Source organism: Gopherus evgoodei, chromosome 9, assembly GCF_007399415.2.
Source record: "Gopherus evgoodei ecotype Sinaloan lineage chromosome 9, rGopEvg1_v1.p, whole genome shotgun sequence".
Lineage (NCBI taxonomy): Eukaryota > Metazoa > Chordata > Testudines > Testudinidae > Gopherus > Gopherus evgoodei.
The window spans coordinates 10,628,040-10,650,294 of NC_044330.1; the positions used below are offsets into that span (position 1 = coordinate 10,628,040).

Genomic DNA, 22,255 nt, shown 5'->3' on the forward strand with positions numbered 1-22,255 from the left:
AATTCAGAGGTGAGTGAATACACTGAGAAACTGAATATCTGAAAATATGACTGGTAATCAAAGTAAAAAAAAATTACTGGTACTACTACTGCATATTTCAGCTAGAATAAATGATAGCCTAGGGTAATATTTTAGTAGAAACAAATCATGTGAGTGTTTAATGTGTTGAACTGGAAATTAGCAATGGTCAACGCCATTCTTCTAAGTAGTAATTTAAAAATAAACCCATTTAGCTTTACATACAAAACGTTTTTTGGTATACACTTATCTATCTGTATATATCCAGAATCATTCAAAGAGAGATCAGACTTTTTAAAAAAAAATCTTTACATCATATACCAAAATATAAGTTTAAGCAATTTGTCAATATATAAAAAGTTGCTGAATTCACTTAGCATTCACATGTGGCGTAGTGTCTTTTGTTTACTTGCATTACCTCGCCTTCTGTGTGTATTTAAAAAATAGCACAACATTTCAAACTACCCCCCTCGAATATTTCTGTTAGCACTTCAAAAAGTGCCCATAATGTATTGTTGTTAATTGGCTAAGATTCACAGTGCGTTTGTAAATGAATTGCGATATCGATTGGGTTTTTATTCAAAGTTCTCTTTTATTCAGACGTGTAAGTGAAAGCGGGGAAATGTACTTGTTACCACGTGAATAATCCCTAGATGCATTACAAATGTTGGGCAACTCTGGTAAATTCTTTTAGTCCTTACACTGAGAAAGAAGAAGGGGTGGGCGGCCGGGGAGTTTGTAATCTGAAATAATAGCTGTCCTACCAAGTACAGCATGGTGCAAGAAATATAAGAAAAGGGAGCAAACAGATCTAAAAATACATAAACAGTGATCAAAGCTCCATATCTTCTAGGCTGCAACTGTAGTTTTCATTTGGGCAGGCAGGGAAAAGTGTGGAGGCCAGAATAATTTAAGATAGCTCCCTACCACATCAAACCCAGTCACCCCGGTAACCCCCTTTTCTGAGCTGAAGTGAAATCCAGCAACCAACACTCAAATGCGGTACAGATAGATTTAAAAACACCTGAGACACAGAGACAAATAGAATTATAGCTTGTTCAATCTATAGGTAAGACATCAGACTCTTTCCTCGCAATGTATAATACGTTCTTATGGGGGGGGAAATGCATCTACTGATGAATCACTGTAGTTTAAAGAATCCATTTTTAATCTATTTTTATTTTAATCTTTCTTATTCCCGAGGTAGACTTGTGCGTATCCAAGGGACACATCTCCAGTGTTAATAGTTAATATTAAACGCTTGGGCTTTTTAAAAAACAACAACAACGGACTTCAGTTTTCACGTATGTGCTGCCCTGAATAACATGCCCAGCGCTCTACTGCCCAACTTTACTGCACTTTGCACAGGAGAAGTTATCACCCTATTTTGCTCTACAGATAGATTACCCCTCACTACTGGGGCCAGAGATCTGGATAGCTCAGAAGCATAATCATTGGCATCTGCAATTGCGAATAGAACGGTACAAAGTAAAAATCTACCTCTGAGAGATGGCTGTGCTCTTCTTTTATTTGGCTGGCGCGAAAGCTTCTCTTTGGGGTTTGTTATCATCTGCAGAGATTGTCCGAATTTGGGCTACACCGCGCTGGCAAGTTAAGAACTAGGATTCAAGAAACAGCTGTGATATAGGGTGAAAGTCTTTGGCGTCTGAGTTTGTTTTTTAATCCCCCCTCTCCAACCACACATAACACACCCATTCTACCCTGGAAAAACAGAGGAGCGGAAAGTTGATGAAGCCACTAGCAAAGATTAAAAAAAAAAAACACCTTGTCAATGCAACCTTCACAAATTCTAGTTGCAGTTTTCTTGCTATTGTATTATCATCCTCAGGCAATTAAAGTAAAATACCGTCCTCCTATATACACTGTATTCCCAAAAGAAGAATGCACGGGTTATAAAATTACTCAAAAGAGCAACGACTCCTTGTTGCCTTTTCAGTCCCCCTAATTATGCTACTACTTCCCATTTAACTTTAAATCTATCACAAGACTCCTGTTCGGACCACAGCCCTTTGATGGCAACAAGTGGTCTGAACCAGCAAAAAGCCCAAACGCTCTTTCACCCTTTCTTAAAGGGGTGGCATTTACACATTGTAAGTTGCAACTTTACATGTTTTAAATCCAAAAGGCGCAGTTCAGTTGGTCAGACCTAGTTATGTAATGAAAGCTATTTCGTTTTAAAAATAAAGGTCTATATTTTAATTTATCTATACTGCTAGATTATTTATAATACTAAATTGACCACAGTGACATCTTAAACTGCACGGATCCTTAACAAAAACAACACCATTTTGCATTACAAAAATAAATCCAAGACTCAAACGTAACTTCAGTGTCCATATGTTGAAAATTTATTTATCTCAAACTGTGCATAATGGAATAAAACTTAAGTTGAATATGTACCTGTTATAAGGATGGTATTAGTTCAAATATATACATGGACTGTCGGCAGACTGATTTCAAATAATACAGAGCCGAATCTTTAAAATACAACTACGGAAAATGAGAAAAAAGAACTTAAAATATCATCACAATAAATTTACAGAAATATTACAAACCATAAGAAAATATTTCAAAACACAGTAATTTCAGGGTTTTTTGTTTTTGTTTTTTTTGTTTTTTAAATCTGAACAGGATGAAGTTTGGAAACAAAAAAGCTATTATAAATTAGCAAATGGTGTGTGAACCTGCATGGCAATTTCTGCTTTTTAACAATAAGTAAAAAACAAAAAACAAAACCAAAAAAAGTACAATCTAAACTCTTGCCCTTTTATAGCAAAACAATTCAGTGGTTTTGCAAGTATTTAGCCTACCTTTTTTGTCTTTTGTACAATTTCTAAAACAATTAAAATGTCCAAATTTTGTAAAATAATATCCACTCTTTCTCCAGCTGCTATAAATTCAGCTGCAGTTATCACAATGCTCGAAGTAGACGGTTTTTATTTTTACATTTTGTTTGTTTTTTATTAATTGGCAAATTCTCAAGTTTTTTTCTATCTAAACAATGGACATTCTGATTGCCATGTTTATTTTGATAAATACTGTACAAAAGTTGCTTGCAAATATTAAAACATTTTTTTCTCATCGCTTTTTGAGACTAGCTCTAAATATTATTGGTAAAGACTTCTGCAAACTTTCTGCAAAGTTCCTACCGTTTCACTAGAACTTTTTAAAAGTTTTGTGTAGTTTCTTCCCCTCCAGAGCTATACAAGTTCCTTGTTGGTTTTCTGTATGCCCTCCCCAGTTTTCTCTGTACAAAAATAGTCCAAAAAAAAGTCCAGAATCTCTAATAAAAGTGTTTTGTTTGTTTCTTTGTGTTGTGTAGTTTTCCTGGCCCCCCCCCAACCCTTTTGTCTTACATATGTGATAGAGGAAGTGTGCCATTAATGGCTGTACCAGGAACAGGTGCACTCTGGTAGTGTTGGGACATATGAAGTCTGCTTGGGGCAGCTGGTTCTGGTACTTCAGCACCTGGTAGATACATGCTGATCATGTCCCGAAGGTCCCCAGCTTGGCATGGAGCCCTTGAATGGGAAGACGAAGTGACTACGGGGGGACTCGAGCTGGACTCCGTCTTGACCACTGAGCCCATGGATCCCAGGGCCATCCCCGGGGTCCCTTGCTGGGAGTAAGACATGCTGTAGGTGGGCGATCCGTTCATATAAGTCTGCGAGCTGGTCATGGAGTTGTACTGCAGGGCGCTCACGTCGTAGCGGTGCATGGGCTGCATCTGAGCCGCGTTGTGAGCGTTCAAGCCCGGGTGCTGTGGGTAGCCGAGCTGGTCTTGCATCATCCCATAGCCTCCGTTGGTCCAGCCGTTCATGTGAGCATAACTGTCCATCCTCTGGTTCACCCCAGCTCCCAAGGTGGCCCCAACCCCTACCCCAGTGGTCATGGTATTGGTGCCAGGGGCCAGCAAGCCCCCAGGCAACGTGTACTTATCCTTCTTCATGAGGGTCTTGGTTTTCCTCCGGGGTCGGTATTTATAATCCGGGTGTTCCTTCATATGCAGGGCTCGGAGCCGCTTGGCTTCGTCAATGAAAGGTCTCTTCTCCGCCTCGGATAAAAGTTTCCACTCGGCCCCGAGCCGCTTGCTGATCTCAGAGTTGTGCATCTTGGGGTTCTCTTGGGCCATCTTCCGCCGCTGGCCCCGGGACCACACCATGAACGCGTTCATGGGTCTCTTGACCCGGTCCGGGCTGTTCTTCTGGTTGCTGGCGGCCGAGTTGGCGTTGCCCGTGCCTCCCCCCGAAGTTTGCTGAGGGGCGGGAGGCTTCAGCTCGGTTTCCATCATGTTGTACATTCAAACGGCTCTTGCCTGGAACAAGCCTTCGGCAGAGAAGCGAGAAGCAGCAGCAGCAGCAGCCACACAAAGTCCCAAGCCGGACTTTTTTTTTTCTCTTCCTAGGGAGGGGTGTGGAAGGGGGGGGGGCTCCCCAAAATACACACTTAGCTCAGGATTAGAGTCTTCCTCTTCCTCTTGGCCGATGGATTAATAAGATTATTATTATTATTATTACTGGAGCCTTGGTTTAAAAAAAAGCAACAAAACTTCCTCCTTCCTCCCTTCTCCTTCTTTCTCTTTCTGTCTCTCCACCTCAGTCTTAAAGAGCCAGCAAAGTACTTTCCCCCCTTTTGCAAACACACACTCTCTCTCTCCCTCTCTGCCTTGACAACTCCTGATACTTTTTTGAACAAGTTAATAGACAACCATCCATGTGATGGGGGCTTGTCAGGGAATAAATGTGTTTGCCCTGGCCAATCAGCGCGCGCCGGCTCCTCCACTGAGGACAAGTCTCTACCCCTGGTTTTGCATGAAACGGGGCGGGGGCTCGGCGCCGCCGCCGGGACGGGTCTGCGGGGGGAGGCGGGTCCACGGGCAGGCGAGGCAGCCACTAGGAAGCCTCTGGAGCTCCTCTGACAGCAACAGGTCACGCACGCCTTGGGGAGGAAGTGGGTAAACAGCATCGTTGCTACATTTAAAAAAACAACCCACCACACACACAAAAACTTGGTATTGACTCGGGGCTGAGGGGAAACGGGAGGGAGAAAAGCAACTGGACGGAGGCGACCGGGTCTGGGCGCATACAGCGGTGCCAAGCTCGCGCTCCTTCCAGAAATCGCCCACAGCTCTGCGCCCCCGCCAACACAGCCCCCCCGCCACTGCAGTGATTAACACATGGATCTCTCCAGCCTCTCCTCCCCGCCCCAGGTCGTTGCAAAGGGGGCTCCAGGCAAGGTGCAAGCTCGCTCCGCAGCACAGATTGCATCTCCAGCGTCGGGGCTAGGCTGTTTGGGCCTCCGTTCCGATCCTGGGAAGGTGGCGAGGCTGAGCCCAAGTCCGAAGCCCTTTCTTTTGTTTCTACACTGCAGGGAAGTTGGACCGCGTTCCTAGGGCCCCAGATTTGGCTGCATCCTCCGCCCCTCCCCCCCCAGGTCTCAGGCCTTTCTCCATTCAGATCCTGGAAAACAACGCAAACCCTCCCTCACCCCCCTCCACGTTCAAACCTCTCACACACACCCGAAAGGTTATTTAAACAAAAGGGGGGGGCACGTGAAATAACCACGTATCCATCAGCCCCAAAATTGCAGGGTCATTCAAAGAAGGGAGAGATTGAAAAACAAAAAGTAAAAGCAAGCCTCCCCCTGTACTGGAGGGGATCACCCCCCCGCCCCTTATTTCTCTGATGTAGAGTACTTTCGGTGACTGTCCCCTCCACCACGCTGGGCTCAGCAGTGCCCGGCAAGCCTGGCCCAGGTGCTGCGAGGGAGCTGGAGGTGGGGCTGGATTGCGGGGAAGTGGGTAGGAGAAAGGGGGCCAGGGAGAGGCGTGGGGCCTGCCCCTTGGACTCGGGAGGGTAATTTAAGACTCTCCCCCATTGTCCCGATGTAAGCCTTTCAATAGGTGGGAGCTCAATGCTGGAGAGAGATGGCAGCACGTCCGTTACAAATAGGTAGTTTTGTTTCTCGTGTTGTCACTACACGGCGCCAAACAAAGCCCCGGCTAAGTTTACTTCCACTCTCTTGTTGGGATCTTTGTTGCGAAAATGCACTTGACTACAAAGCGAGAAAGAAAAGAAGACGACGAAAAAGGCCAAGCCTCATGCCATTTTTGTTCTATGAAGTGCTTAAACGACCAGAGGCTTCCCTCCACCCCCAACCTTCCCCTCCCCCTCGCCCCCGTTTTTTCCTGCCACTGCAAATGTAGCGATTTGTATCGACAGGCACGTTCCGTTTCTTAACTCGGGAAAATTGATGATTTTCTTTCCCCAATCCCTCTGCGCCCACTTCCCCCCTTTACGCCTTTTTCGTACCCGTGCGGGTGTGAACGTTCTGAATTCAGGCTCCCCAAGTCCAATCGGCTAAATCTGCACCCCGCTCAGAAACAGACTTCTCCAGCTTTTTAAATAAAGTTTGTTTCAACTAAAAGCATTGGGGGAGTGGAGGGCTGAGGGTAAGAAGGTAAAAGGGGGGCGAGCTCCCCCCATTATAGTAATTTTATTTGACTCGTTAGAGAGACCCAAATATTGTCAAATAGTCTATATTTAAACTGTTCATCGGGTTAAACCAAATGCTGAAAGAATGATTGGAAACACACACACACGATAAGACATATCGAGAGGCTGCGCCGTACTTTCTGAGCTGGGGGTTTCAGGTATGGGGCTGCTGCGCCCCCTACTGGTAAGATTGACCTCCCCGAGAATGTCCCTCCGTTTACTTTTCAAATTAAATGTTTTGAAATAATAAAGGGAAAGGAAAGGGAAAAAAACCGGAACCAAATAATTATATGGAATCTAAGTAATAAATAAAACCCAACAGTACGAATGCATCTTTTTATGGATTATGCAAATATAACCTATCAGAGTTAATGTGTTTAATTCGAAAACGTACAGCTCGCCCATAGAATGATAGGTCAAACCATAGAAAAATAGGTGCACATGATGAGATTCAAGATATAAACGATTTCTGATTCTCCAGACACTATCGAGGGCACAGCAACTATTTACTTTGTTATTGTTTATGCTTTGGTCTGCATTTGATACCATTATTCCAAAAAATCTTATGGATAATTAAGTTTGAAAAAAAGGGGGTGGGTGGTAGTGGTGTTTGTTTATCGTAATACATTGATCACTGATGGTTGGTGTTATACAAGCCAGTCTTGTTTTTATGCTGTGGTGTAGTTATAGAGGCAGAATTGGTTGTAATTTTGTGTGTGTGAGATCCTCAGCCGAGGCAACGCAAGGAGTGATTTTACACATAACTAGAGCATATATTTGTGCCTGAACTCTATAACAACACAGTGAAGAGGTTAAAGTGGCTGGCTTGGCTCTTTCTTAATTGCATTTACCATATAAATAAGGTATGGAAATACCTAACAATTGTGTTATCATGAGTATTTACAGCTTTATTTTAATTAACGGTGTTTTACTTATCAATACAATAACCTGTCTCCGGCATATGTGCATAATAATGTGCTATAGAAAATCAGATAAAAGCGATAGGTCTTTCAGAAAAATGTGTGTGTGTGTGTATGTGTGTCCCCCTATATCGGGTTACTGGCTATTCCTTTAAACAATATAAAAACCATGAAATCGGAGTACCTCAATCTTAATTTATTAACAACAACAACACGCTACAGAAGAACACAAGGCATTTTAAAAGGAAGGCCTGGAGAAGGCTGGTTTAATCTGAATGGATTTAAAAATCGTTGCCTTCGGTATAGTTTATGGAAATGAAAAGTGCTTACGTTAAATAAATAGTCTGCAAATGTTCTCAGCGATGGATTGTAAAGCACAGACACGTTTATTCCTAGGTTATGAGTCTATTAACAAGAAAATGGATGTTAACGACTTGGATTTTTATTTGTTTACTGTTCTGACACTGGCTCTACCCACCCATTTCTTATAAAAGCCCTGAAGATACAACCTATCGTGTTAACTGTACAAGAACTAATACCTACATATTATTTTTGTACTGACCCCAGCAGTAACAAATCTAAAGCAAACTATTAAGCAGTCTTGTGGAGATTGAAGATTGCAGCTCCATTTTTTGTCCTTAGCTGCAAATAGAGGTTTAACTTGCAGTAATTAGGTGAGAACTAGCCAAGCATCTTACTATTATGATGCTTGTTAAAAACGCTTCTTTTCTGCATCTGCATTTGAGTGTGTTCCCCTCCAGTCTTAATCTTCTTATGGAAATGAAGGCGAACGGCAGGGAACCTGCAGAGACTTAGAGAATGTCCTTGTTAACTGGAATTTCTCAGCATTGCTAATTAGCAGAGTTTGACGACCACCAGTATTGGGGAAAGCTCTGTTTAGCCACTCACAAACCCTTCCGAGGAAGAGCAGACTAATTTTATTTTGTAATTAAAATCTGAAAAGGGCCCTATTTGACAGTTAGGGCTATGAGAGTTTTATCTCCCTGTGAAATAATTACTGCCTTGATAACTCAATTTTCTGCAAAATGTCAACTGTGAGCTCCAAAAGTTTTAATTTCATTACGTTAAAAAAAATCTGAAGACGGGAAAATGTACAGAAAGATCCCCCCGCCCCATCCCCTTCTAATTCTGGAACCAGTTAACTAGACAGGAGAAGCTAAAGTTAGCCAATGGAAGTTTTACCACGTTCACTATAACCCAATCTCCAGTGACTTTAAAATACCACATGGCAAGTTGTTGTAGTGCTGATGAGTAAAAGGTGCGGGGGGGGGAATACCCTAAAATATTTTTTTTCAGAGGAAGGTCTCCCAAATAAGAACACCTAGGAAGGTTCAGGCCAATACTGATGGAGTTCTGTTAGGGAAGCTTTGTTCACTTCCACTCATTAATAAGGATGGGGTGGGGGATCATTATCCTGTACTTTAGATATTACAAGTCTGAGTTAAGCTGATTAACCATTTTCTTTAAATACCGCGATGTCATGAAATCTTAAAAGTATTATATATTATAAGAAAAACAGACATTTTTGTGCATTCCTTGAAGCAACGGATTATTTAAAAAACAACAACTAACAAAAGCGTCTAATATTTTGTTTACCTTGTTAACTTTTCAAGGAGGGGAGCCCTCGCAACCTTAATCACAATTTCTGAGCAATCAAAGGCACCGGAAGAAACTTCAAAATTTGCGTTAGAAATGACCTACTTTAGGGTGACATACCAGCGCCCCTCTCTCCAGTCTGAGTCCTGTTTTCTAAGAGATTACAACCTCCCCCCCCCATTTTCAAAATTCTACCCCTAGCCCCATGGGTAGCTTGTTTGTTTCTGGAGGGAATGAGGATGTGTTGAGGGCGAATTATTTGGAGAGGGGAGGGAGAGAAGGGACACGCTGGAGCAAGCTTAATCCACCCTGCTTACATTTTAGATATTTTTTGATTATTTAAAACTGTTTAATCTGCTTTTTGTTCCTGTCTGTCCAGCAAGCAGCCCGATTGTAATGCTCAGAAGTGGTATTATATGTACAAACGAACAAGGGTGTGGGGCGGGGGGGGAATGACAAATGCTTCATCCAAACCCAGTTTCACCCAATAATTTCATTCAAGGACTCTAAGGACCCTTGAAAGCTGCGGAATGCAGAGCAAGCTCCGCATTCCTCCCTTGTCCCCTCTTTCATCCTAATTCTCACTAATGAAATCTAAAAAAGAGCACACGTGCGACGGAGAGGAAAAACTCACTATATTGAAAGTGTTCACTCCTGCGAGCATTCCAGTTGCGACAGCTCAAGAATTCGTGATATACAGAGCGATCAGATTGCCTGTGCTGGGAGCCTGGGACTAGAAAGCGATTTAATTTAAATCCGCTACCAGAGGTTCCAGACGCCTCATCTGCCACTGGAATTTATTTCACCGCAACACAAGTTGCCCATTACAGACACACACACGCCCTACACGATTCGGACTTGATATTGAACTTGCGTTGGACACAAACAAGCAAAGCGCTTGAAATTTAAAAAGACCCTTTCAACCAGATTTCTTCCTTCCTCTAGCGGAATAAGGAACAAAATAAAAAACCACAAAGCCTGGATATAATTTAAAAGAGATAAAATACAACATCAATAGACAAGCCTACTCACTCACTCACACTCTCCCACACACACACACACTTGTGAGAATAATTTTCAAAAGCATCTAAATAAATAGCCTATCGGTTGACCAGACACTCCTATTTATCATAACTAGCCAACAGCTTTTTAAAAAATCCTTGAGATTTTCTCCATTCACCTGGGAGATAATATTTCCTACCCACTCTTTCACTAGAAAATTATAATTTTGATCCCATAGTTACTTATTCATTCCACAATCCTATCAATACAACAGCCATCCAGCACCAGTATTTATCGTAAACTCATAGGTTATTGCATAATATACACGAGAGAAAGCATAGTTGAGTGTAGGCTCTTTACTGTATATATATGGACCCCATTTAACAGGATCCTTTTTGGCAGTCTATTTAAAGTTATCTTTCCTTCCTAGTTTTATAAGAACAAATGAGTTTTCCTTTCCCCATTGTAACTGAATGAACTCATGTATATTAAACACAAAAACCTCTCCTGAAGAACTGCTTGATTTAAACCCACAAAAGCAGGCACATTAAGAATGAAAGGTTTCCAATTCCTTTTTAACTCTCCCGGTATTGCAGAAGATGGAGGATGGGTACATTCTCTGAAAATCTCAACAGCTGAGCATGGATGGGTCCAGTCCAAATATATTGTCCGTTGCTTAAATTTGGGTTTGCGATTTATTGTATTTTCTACTCTTTTCCCAGTTTTATGGAAAATGCTTTTAAACACTATGTGTCATTAGAACCAGGCATGGGATCAAAATCAAATGAGGTGTCCTTTGGATCCAGTACAGTTTTGATGGAATTTTTATGGTTCTTCCATTGAAATCATGACTACCAAAGAAGCTCGTACAATGTCAATGGAAATGTCTGAGGCACAGCCTGAGGTATTTCAAGGTTGCTTTTCTCCTCAGTGCACCGCAACGCACCCTGGGAGCCTGGGGCATGGTTTGAAAAAGTACATGGTTACAAAAAAAAAAACCCTTCCAATGATTCACAGATCACTGACACGATCATCCATAATGCAACCAAGACGGTGCCTTTTATCTCGCTGCGTTCTTCATAGTCCTTAATTTGGGGATCATTGACAGGACAGACGATAATGCCTCTTTCAGAACTGTTATGATCTAGAATGACAATCTCTGCATCTAGTGCATGGGTTTATTGACACCATAAGCTCATTGTGTCAAGTTATCCTTGTGATTTCAGAACTCCCCAGCGACCGACTAGCGATGGATTTTAATTCACATTATAGACTAGCTGTCTTTTATGTAAACTCATATTTAAGGAGTATTTAATCTGCAGAGCATACAGACACATTTCCCATGTATAAAGTGCCTTCCATTCAAGGATCTCAAAGAGCTTTAAAAATATTAACTAAGCCTAAGAACCGTATGAAGTAGCATTTCAAAGAGGGGTCCAGAGAGATGAGAAGTAATTTGAACAAGGTCACCAAGCTGAGGATAGAATCCAGAAGTCCAAACACTTTCCCTCTCTTGGTCTAACCCCTCACCTCTCTATCTTCCTTGTTTGAAGAAGACAAAGTCTGTAAAAGTGAGGGCCCTTGTTCCAGAGCGAGGCCACAACTACCGGTATATATATATATGAACAGATGTAACAAGCGAATTATTTTTGCCAGACAAAATGATCTGGACACGGAGCTTCTCTGATTTCTGTAACTAGAGCTGTCCGATTTAAATTAACAAAAGTTCCAGTGGGTGAACCACAATACTTATGTGTCGATTTTAAGAGCTTAGCACCTTGAGTCAAGATGCCTTTCAGACTTATAAGGATGCCCTAACTCCCACTGAACTTAATGGGGGTTTTGCAGTGAACACCCAGACTGTATAGTGAAGGGCGTTCCATCTGGAGCGACATACACTGTCCCAGGTCTTTGGGTGATACCGATGAGACTTCCCAGATACGGTCCACATTGGCAAGGACCAGTGCTCTGTGCATAGTTCTCACATCAGGCTCCGATATTCTCTTTGCACTAGCAATGCAGGAGAACAGAGAGGATGCGAAAAAGCCGGACGAAAGTGAGCTTTAAAGTCTGGTCCTTGGGAATTTCTTGCCGTTCCACAGGAAGGGGGCTGAGAGAGAAGCGTTCCAAGGAACAGTAAGAGAAAACACCCTTGGAAATTGGCATTGAAAGTTGGTTTTAGATTGTATTCTTACATTATGTTTTCAGAAACACTGGAAATCAGGATCCCTTCCTAACTCCAAAGGAAAATAAATATTTTATCTATAACACCAAGAGGAGACTAATAAATAGAGATTATATTTATAGCACCATTAGTCCCAAAGCGTTTTCCAAATGAAGGGCCCAACCCTAACTTAATGGACCTACTCGCGTGAGTAAGGCGTTGCAGACTCAGTCCCCTCAACTGATACAGACTATGTATAGGAAAATCAAACTCTAAAAAACTAAATTTGGTTAAAGCAATCACTTCTGACCGGTGACTTTATACATCAAAATTTTACTGGGCGCGGGGGGAGCAGTTTATGGCCCAGTTATAAACCCCCTTACAATAGTTCTTTGTAAAGGGGGACAGTAACGGCACTTCTCATAGAATTGAGTTAATCATTCACTTTTCAGTGAGAGCTACTAACATTTTTGTAAACTGCCTCCTGATGTTAAACATTTGGATATAAACTGCTGTAATTTTTCCCCCCATTTCCTGCAGTAATGGTCACTGACATATAATATCTCTGTTTATAGCTAGTTTAATAGCTCGACAGATTTTTATAGATCTGTGCCTATATCTTTGCTTAGTTCATTTCAAAGTTACACACTCAATGTATGCTAACTAAGAAAACAGTTCACAGGAAAAACGAGAATTCCGCTGTACCGTGCCTTTGCTATTGTTTATAGAAAATACGTCTTTATTTTAGGCACTCTAACGAAAACTGCCTTACTAAGCTTTCAAGCGGAGAGCAAACCGGGGGAGGGGGGAAATGGAGAAAGCATATTCAGTATAATAAACACTCACTTTTTGGGGGAGATGCTGTTCATATACAATAGCGAAAGTGAAAAGCTTATTGAGAGACCAACTAATGCAAGACTCATTCAATTTTAAAACTGCTGCCTTATAACTTTGCTCCAAGCTGCCAACTGGCAGAACAAAATAACCACAATTTCGCAGAAATAATTTGGTTTCAATTAGTGTTTCCTCTAAAATGCAGTACAAAACCCCCCTGCACTGGGGTATTACTGCTCCTTGCAAATACAATAGTTATATGAGTGACACAGAGTCCTAGATCAGTCAAAAAATTGGGAGATAATGTAGCACTTTTCATAGATTTTGGTTAATCTTTTCAAATCATTGAGGATTTTTAAATTGACAAATCAAAAGGAAATATCATGTCTCAAATGATACAATTAAATTAGCACTTCTTCCTCAAATGTATACAGAGTGATTGGGGGTGGGGGGACGGGTATCCCCCCGGTTTTAAAACATGGTCTCTTCGGATATATTTTCCAAGTAAAACTGAAGTGTTAAATTCTAAATAAAAATATCTGCCAATACTGGCCTCTTCTAAAATATCTTGAGATGAAAAAGATAGCAAATGCATATGCCTATTAAAGCTTTGAATTTTATGATATAATTAGAACTATTGGATAACAAAATCATTACATAATTCTTAATTTGTTTAAAATACTAGGAAATGAATTTGTGTTTTAATCATGATCTGGTATCCTAATATAGAGTATCAATTAGGGTATGTAGCGTTACTGCAACTGCGCAGACACTCAGGTTGTCAAAATCTAAGTCTGAGTTAAAGCAACATGCAGGAACTAGAAGTGCTAAAACCAGTGTTTTCAAATATACAGAGAAACGTCTTTGTTTCATTTATAGTTATTAAGTATTATTATTAATAATAATACTGTATATTTATGAGAAAATACACACAAAAAGTAGGCAAGCTTCTTTTAGCGATTTCTGGTTTGGATTATTTGTTCACCTCGAATTTTCAATGATTTTCCATGTACCCTTTAAAAAAAAGAATCCAAAACTTTTTTCGGACAGTTCTCTAACCCTGACGTAAATCTCTTTCACATCATCTAATTTTAATGGCCAGTGTATTTTATTTTTTCAAAGTTTTTTTTTAAGGGATAGAAGAGCCATATAAACCCAGATAACAAGGTTCTTGCTGTTTCCATAACTGGCACTGCGCAGCTCCCACCGTGTCCAATAGGGGGCGCTGAGATAACCTGCTCAGCGCCGCCTCACATCTGAGCCCAGCACCAGCCCCGGAAGAAGCGGGGACAGCTTGGAAGCTTAGCAGGGTCGAGTACAGATCTTTAGTCTTCGTGGATAAAAAGAGATTAAAGGCTAAATTCTTTTTTGTATCAATTTTAACCAACTACGAAAATGTAGAGCTTTTATCCTTTGATGTTTCCTAGAAAGAAACTGTTATATCAGTTGAGAAATTACATCGTTTCAGAGCCAACAAACCCAGCCACGGAGTGGTAAAATAATTTAATTAAAAAGTAATAATATGAAGACCCGATTTTCTTTAGAGGTACTTAAAAGCTGACACAAGCAGCTTCCCTTCTGCCCACTGTTTCAAATGTTTTCTGAATTGCCATTACATCTGATTAATTATTTTTTTAAAAAATCAAATAACTTTTGATTATGGTTCTTATTTCATGGTTAGTAAGTTTTGGGTTTTTTCCCCTTCTTCTTCGACCCTCATCTTTCCTTTATATTATTCCTACATTTCCTACAAATCTACTCTAAAGAGGCAAGGTATCATGGCAAAACCAAATCATTTAAAAATAATAAATCTACACCCATTTATGGCACCAAGCCAAATAAAATTGTGACTGGCTCCCTATTCTACCCCCCCCTACAAAAACTCTTCACCTGTATTTAAATAGCATGTCTTTAATTACAGCAGTTGGGGATGTATGAGGCTGAAATGAAATTAGCAGTCATTACCAGTCCTTTAACTCTGTGGTGCTTTTGATCAGCACTAAATTAGCTTTCCAGTCCTAACAAAGGCTCTATAGCAAGCAGTGGGCTGTAAATAAGACAGCTCGACCTGCCCTCAACACCTTTTCTCTTGTCAATCACAGCTCTATCATTCAGCTCAAGATTAACCTTTATCTATCAAATTCTTTAAAAAAAAAAAATCGCACAACTTTGCTAGCAGCACCTAAAAAGAGCTTCCCGCGAAATGGTATCATAATTAGCCAACATGTCAAAATCTGCCCATTCCAAATCAATTTTATGTGTATTAGGAGGCAGTATAAGATTCAGGTAGTTGCATGTATTTCTCTATCACTTCCTCTGAATGGCCACCCCTCATGCAGTGATCTGCTCACGGAGAATCCCCGTTTCTTTCCTGCCTTCCAAGAATTATTTTAGAGCGCCTGTTTTGGAGGACCGGGGATGGGGAGAAATCTTAGGCTTTTTGTAAAGGCGTTACTCTGCTGAAAATAATCAGTTTGCTCTTTGCAAATCAGCAAGGGGGGAAAACATCTGTCTTCTTGGTATGAGTCAGGTAGAGGCGAATCTTCAAGTTACCAGTAGGAGGAGCGAGAGAGCAGGTCCTAGCCTGATACAGCTGGCAGCTTGCCAAGGAAGCTAGCCGCTTCAGCATGCTATACTTCTATATTCTCAGGTAATATCCCACCCCCCCCACCGCCACCACTGTGTATTCCCCTCCATCACACACAACACCCCTTCCATGTAAATGTCCCCAAACGGCAGCTATTTCCCGGAAACTAAATGATCAGAGCATCAAATGAAGCAGCCCGATCTCTAAACCGGTTCCTTCCAGGTAAATGCACATTCTACAGTTTTGATCAAGTTCCAGCCCAGCCTTCCTCTCACCGTATCCCGCAAAGGGGTTACGCCAAATCAGCCAGCATCGTTTTAAACATCCAGTAGGTGGAAAGCTGACTACCACCTCTCTTTGCTCAGAGCTGAGTAGGTCACAGAGCCATTTGCGCCACATATTGGGGGGGGGGGAAGCTTTTGCAAGGCAACTAGTCCTGCCTAGCATTCAGGATGCAGTAAACTAAACCACAATTTCACCTGAGCAAAACTCAGGCGTCCACATGCCATTCCCAACGTGTAATGGTTCAGCCTCAGATTTGCCAGTTACACGATTGGTAAATAGGGGTATATTTCCAGATTTTTAAAGGTCTCAGGGAAGCGGGGGAGGGAAGAACCGTGAATGTCAAAGTTCTGTTGCAGCTACTTACATGTCCATGCCAGATCAGGGTGTTGTCTAGTAAGCAGTTTGATTGGCAGGATAAAGCGAAAGTCCGCGTGGACTCTTGAGTTCTATTCAGTCCCGGGGGGTTGATCACTTTTCACCGGACAGAGGCAGCTGAAGGAAGCTTTCACGTCCTCTTCTCTTCCCTTCTCCTCCTCCATCCAGGACAGAGACTGAATCCATTTCGGTTTTTCTTCCCCCGGCTCTCCTTCCGTTTGCCTACACATCCTCCAAATCCTAGCCCTAGCTTTTAACTGCGGTCCCTGGAACAAGAAAAAAACATCTTTTATGGTTTAAAAAATCCAAATGGCTGATATGTGTGTGTGTGTATTATAAGAATGCACCCACAACAACAAAAAAGTCACTTCTCTGTCCTCCACCGTGAAGCAGAATAATAATAATAATAAAGCTTTATATTTTTGCAGTGGGTATTCAAAGATAATTTGATGTCATTGTTTCTCCTACAGATGGTTCTTTTTAATACAATAACACTGCTCTTTGTGCATACTACACACAATAAAAATCGAAAGCGTTCTCCTGAATAACCATTTTGTTCTCGCTTGTATAGGGCCAACAAAAGCTACCGTGAGGTAATGGGTTCTGTTTATTGAAGCCATAGAATAGGGGTTTGATAAAGATTTTTTTTATATAGGAGGGGAAAAAATAAAGACCTCGCAAGGTCGAACTGATCTCTTCATGTTTTTATCAATTATTATTATTATTAACATTTCCACAAGTAGATTTATTTCAGTTGCAGCTGCAGGGTTTTCCCCCTCGAGTACTAATCAGCCCAAACAGCTGTTTATTTTAATTTGGGGAAATCTGCAGTTATATCCCTAGCTAAACATCTAGAGTTTAGAAGAGAGTGGGGCAAAGCAGCACACAGGCGAAGGCATGTCAAATGAGTGACGGAGAAACCAGGCTAAGGAGAACCTATATCTAATCTTATCTATCTGTGTGTGTGTGTGTGTGTTGTTTTTCAATCTGCTGTCCACGCACACAAAGGCATAACGGACATCAGGATTACCATAAAGTATTTTCAATCATGTTAATAAGGAGGCATATATCTATTCCCACACACAAGCATGGTACAGATCCCCCACTAGTCTGATTAAAACATGACTTATTCACCATCAAAGTTCCTACCTCCTCTCAAATTGTTTCTGCAGCTAAGGATAGTTAACTAGTCCCTTTCTCCGGTGCCTTAGGTTAACCCTGAAGTGTATCTCAACCACGAGAAATTGAAAGTTAAAATGGATCTAGGCTGCTCTGGGATCTACCAGAGTTCGTTTCAATGGCTAACTTCTGCTTAGTAATGAATACATTAGCAACACTAAAAATATTAGAGGGAAACACTAGGAAGCAGTTTTTTATTTGCTTGTAAATTGTTTCCTAGGTCAAGAATTCTGCATGCTTAAATCGCCTCGTCACCTAATTTTTGGATTGCGTTACGGCTGAGGTCTCTATCAAGGGCAAGGAAGCCCCAAAGCAAAAGAAAGTGCATAGACAATAGGTCTCTGCGGGAAAGTTGTTAGTCAGTGCCTGTGTTTGTCTACCTTTCTATAGGAATTAATGCCCCAGCTCTCTGTGCCTCTGTAGCCAGGACTGACAGTAATCCACCTCCGTGACTTCTGCCCTTCGTGTTTGCAGAAAACTAGGCTCACTTGTAGCACTACAACGGCCCAGACTAATGACTTTAACCTTCAAACGTTCTTTAATTAGCTTTTTCAGCAAAATAAAAGATGCTCAAATGAGCCCTTTGACGAAAATGACCTGCGCCTTCCAACTCCACTTTCCCTCTCGGAACTAAAACGTTATTGGTTTAGAACTCAGCTAATAAGGGATTATTTGCGAACTGTTACTGACAGGCCAATTAAAACTTTGCCTATGGAATTAGGGAAACACAGAAAAGCATCAAAATGGGAAATTAAACTATTTGCACGCGGCTTGTTTGGCAACAATCCGTTTTAGACCTTGGGGTAAACATCTTAGCACCAGCTTGCTCAGAACTAAGGGGGGAAGACGGAGCGGAGCAGTTTAAAACTAGTTTGATCAGTGCACGCACCTAAAGAGAAACGTGGACTGTCTCCCCAATATCGATAAAGATTACTACTATAGAATCGTGACTTCAATAGTTCAAGAGTTTTAGATAGAAATTTAGACACACGTCCATATTTCTGTATTACACAGATTCTCAGAGGGTCTGCGTTGCGAATGCATATGGATAGCTTTTATTTTACCAGCGTAATACCTATATGTTCATTTACACCTAGCTTCGATCCGATCACCAGCAGTTGTACTTCGCTGAATCGCATGTGATTTTGCAACATTTAACACTTCAAGAAAAAAATAATGTGAACACAACAACTCTAAAGTGCACGAGGCTAAGAAAACAGTGCAAATACTTCACTGATCTGTAAAATTCAGGAAGTGATTGAGAACCGTTATTTTATTATTCATCCCAGTGAAGGAAGTTGTCTAATGGCAAATACGGCATTTTTTCTATTTACAAAGGGTCCTTTTGGTTAACTTTGACTCAGACTCTGAAAGCCTGATTAGCTTATCGAGGAAACATGATTCATTCAGACAAAACCTCCTGTGACTCAGATATTCAACGTCGTGGTGAGATGCTGTGTACAAATCTTGGTAGGAGTTAACAGGAGAATTCAAAAAGCACTCCAAATAATGATGACAAAGAGATCACCAGAAACGTAGGCGGGAAATAGGAAAGTATCTCTTTAGCCCTAAGCACTCATTTGGTTTAAATCGCAATTTGTACATAACCAAAAATGAAACCATCAGTTTGTAAGGACAGGGTTGCTGCAACTGATAGACGTATATCAATATGTAATACTTTCTGGAGAAGAGAACAACCACAAGTTGGACTGGCTTCTGGAAAACAGGTCTCTCCATGTATTTTCATTCCCCCCAGCTCAGGTTTCTGGCTCAGGCACATGGGGGAAGCATTCACTGCGAACTAAAGTTTGTTTCCCGTCCGCTGCAGGGTCACCAAAGAATTTACCAAATCTTGGCTTTTACAGCGCGATTACTAACTCGTAACAACCCCGCTAACCCAGGAACGCAGATAAGACAACAGATCACCCCAAGGCTGCGTCAAAAATGTCACACGTGCAAGCCCCAAAGAAACGAAACATCTGTTTCATATTTGTGCTCTTTTCCTTGCTTGAATAGCTGTGAATGAAGAGTGTCTGCCCAGTACCGCTCAAATGTGCCAAGGGAGTGAATAGAACCACGGGGGGCTTACCTGGAGTGAAAATACTGATCTCTAAATTAAAGGATGGAGGAATGTGTTTCTGTAACTAGTTCCTTGCACAGTTGCAGGGGTTTTGCACGGCTATCACGGGGTTATTTATGTATTTTTGTGTAGTCTCTTCGTAGTTTAATCGAACTCAAAAACACAGGCAAGACTGTTCTATAAAATCTAGTTCCATGGCTCATCTTCCCACGGGGAATTAAGTTGGACGTTAAACGGGACAAATCGGTCATTATTTTTAAATGTGGGTCGGTGCCAAAGAGGTTGAATACCAGCGGATTTCTCTTTTAATCGCAACGTGCTCATTGGATCTCCGTCACCCTGGGCATTACACAGCGCAACCAAATGCAGATTTCTAATAGTGCGGTTTGAAAAGCCGCTTTTTTTTTTTTGACTCATGATGTGCAACCGAGGTGGCAGCAAAATAGCCGGAGAGCACAAAAGTGCAGGGAATTTGGGGCACGCTGGACGGCTCTCTCCCTTCCCGAATTTGCGGATCATCCTAAAGAGTTTTCCAGGAGCCCGCATGCAAAAGCAAATCAGTATGATGCAGAATGACGCCCCAGAGTTTAGTTTTAAAACTTCACGTAACATCTCGGAGGGAAACCGCCGAATTACTACGGTGCAACTTTAGGGCGAGACAGAAGAATCCAACTTTCCCCAGCCCTCCCTCAACTTTGTAAGCACAACGTGGTCCGCCACTCCTATAGGGATTGTACAATAATTTGGACAGCACGTGGGTGTGAGATTTGCAGCCAGACTAGGAGCTGTAAGAGCAGCTTGTGATCAGATAACATGATTAGTCTTAAAACCCAAGGCACCTAAGACTCTTGGCATTCTGGACCAAAAAGAAGGGGAGATAAATACTTGACGTCCAACCTAACTGTACTGGAAGCCGTTTTAAAATATGCTAGTGATAAATGCTAAGGGAAAAGCATGACCCAGGGTCAGATCCTGCCGCCTATATATGCCCGAGTAGTCGATAGTCAGGCCAGGGGCTCATTCACTACTTCAGCGAGTAAACATTACTCAGGTGAGTAAGGGCTACAAGCTCTGATCTCCAAAGGATTAGTCGTTGTAACCCGCACAGGTGCGCGGTAGTAGGATTCAGTATCAGAAATGGGCCGGTTTCTAGGCATTTTTTCCACGCTGAAGTTCACATTGTGTTTCAGAATGGTTTTTTCACAACATCCACCTTCGGTTGTGTGTTGGAGGGTGGCTTTCAAAATGCTATCATTAGCATGATTATATTTATTTCCTTCACTTTCACAGGAGACCGAGAGATTAAAAGTACTTTTAATCGCATAACCTAAACCTATACCTTGACAAACTGCAGCCGAGTGCCTTAATGCTGCTTTCCAATTAATGTCTTGAGGTGCTTAGCGAGACATTTTTTTTCACAGAGGGAAAAATGATCCCGAAATGATCACTTCCAGTACTTCTTAGCTCACTTTTCATGAAAGTAGCGCACAGGTTTCCAAAGAACCGCTTTGTGTGTGCGTGTGTGAAAAGACACAATCCTTGGAAAGGTCATAAAAGCCCCCCCACAATCCTATAGTGTTAACATAATATTTGTGAAATACCGAGGGCGCCCTTTTGTCCTATAATATGATGGCAAAAATTTCCAACAAATTAAAGGTAAAGAACATATACAAAAGCAGCTTTTGTAGGGCTGTCGGTTTGAAGAACAGACAGGTCTTTCTCCGGGTAGAAACGCAGAGCACAATTTTAGAAGTATTGCCCGAAATAAAGCAATGTGCAGAGTTTTTTTTAAGGGTTTGGTTTTCCCCCTGATTGCTAGGACATACCTAAGAAGTCTTATTCTTTTCTTACCACAACACATTCTTCGCTACAAAAAGTCTTGCCACCAGTTGCTATGGTTAGCTACACTGTCAAATGTACCATTAAAGAAATGTAGTCACTTAATTACAGCACAGAATTTCTCCTGGTAGAAAGAGGAAGAGGTCCAGAATCCTCACGTACTGTTTAAGCCTTTTAGCAAAGTCATTCCAGGTGCCGGATACCTTTATATGCCAGTCTCTTTAGATGTCAGATTCTTGTTTCTTTAGATATTGCACTACCAATGGTTGGGCTTGTTTTGAAAACTAATACTCCGCTAAAGTTTTGAAGTCAGTGAAATATATTGAATGAATTCCTATAAAGGTCTGCATTAAAGAGATCCTCCTTAATAGACTCCAGAGCTGTGTACGTGTGTGCATAGGCAAACACTCGTTATATATTGTATATATCACATACACAATATACACTAACAGAATCTATTATGCTACATATGATATACAGTATTATACATAGGAAATATATACATATATACACATCATATGTATACAGTATATACACATGTGGTATACAGTATATACACATGTGATATACATATATATGGAGTAGATAATTATATATTAGCCAGGAGGAAACTTTCCCCTTAGAATTTGCAGGGAAGGATCACACCTTAGTTGGAAGTGGAAAGCATTTAATTGGTAGGATCCTATTTGGCCCTTTTCTTGATCTGTCCACCGACCTCGGTTAAGAGATAACCACAACGCAGAGAGAATTCTTTCACAGATGTTTATCTCTGTGGTTTCATATAGTCTCCCGTCATCGATATCCCTTTATAGGAACATAGATTAATCTTTTACATGGATC

General features: G+C 41.4%; 1 protein-coding gene and 1 long non-coding RNA gene across 5 annotated transcripts in view; both read right to left on the minus strand.

Moving 5' to 3' along the window:
* The window catches only part of LOC115657799, a 393,014-nt gene that overhangs the window by 26,422 nt on the left and 344,337 nt on the right, over positions 1–22,255 (minus strand). For 3 of the 4 annotated variants that reach the window (XR_004002060.1, XR_004002061.1, XR_004002059.1), the window contains one exon: positions 16,307–16,583. This is a non-coding gene — a long non-coding RNA (uncharacterized LOC115657799). Of the gene's footprint in view, positions 1–16,306; positions 16,584–16,668; positions 16,693–22,255 lie in introns of those variants that run through there. The other variant, XR_004002062.1, reaches the window with a different exon arrangement.
* SOX2 (SRY-box transcription factor 2) lies at positions 2,365–4,752 on the minus strand. The gene has a single exon (XM_030576044.1). The coding sequence runs from the start codon at positions 4,337–4,339 to the stop codon at positions 3,392–3,394; it is 948 nt and encodes a 315-aa protein (XP_030431904.1). The 5' UTR covers positions 4,340–4,752; the 3' UTR covers positions 2,365–3,391.

Excerpts from the sequence above, each read along its gene's own strand:
- SOX2 (XM_030576044.1), bottom strand. The coding sequence starts at position 4,339 with ATGTACAACATGATGGAAACCGAGCTGAAGCCTCCCGCCCCTCAGCAA.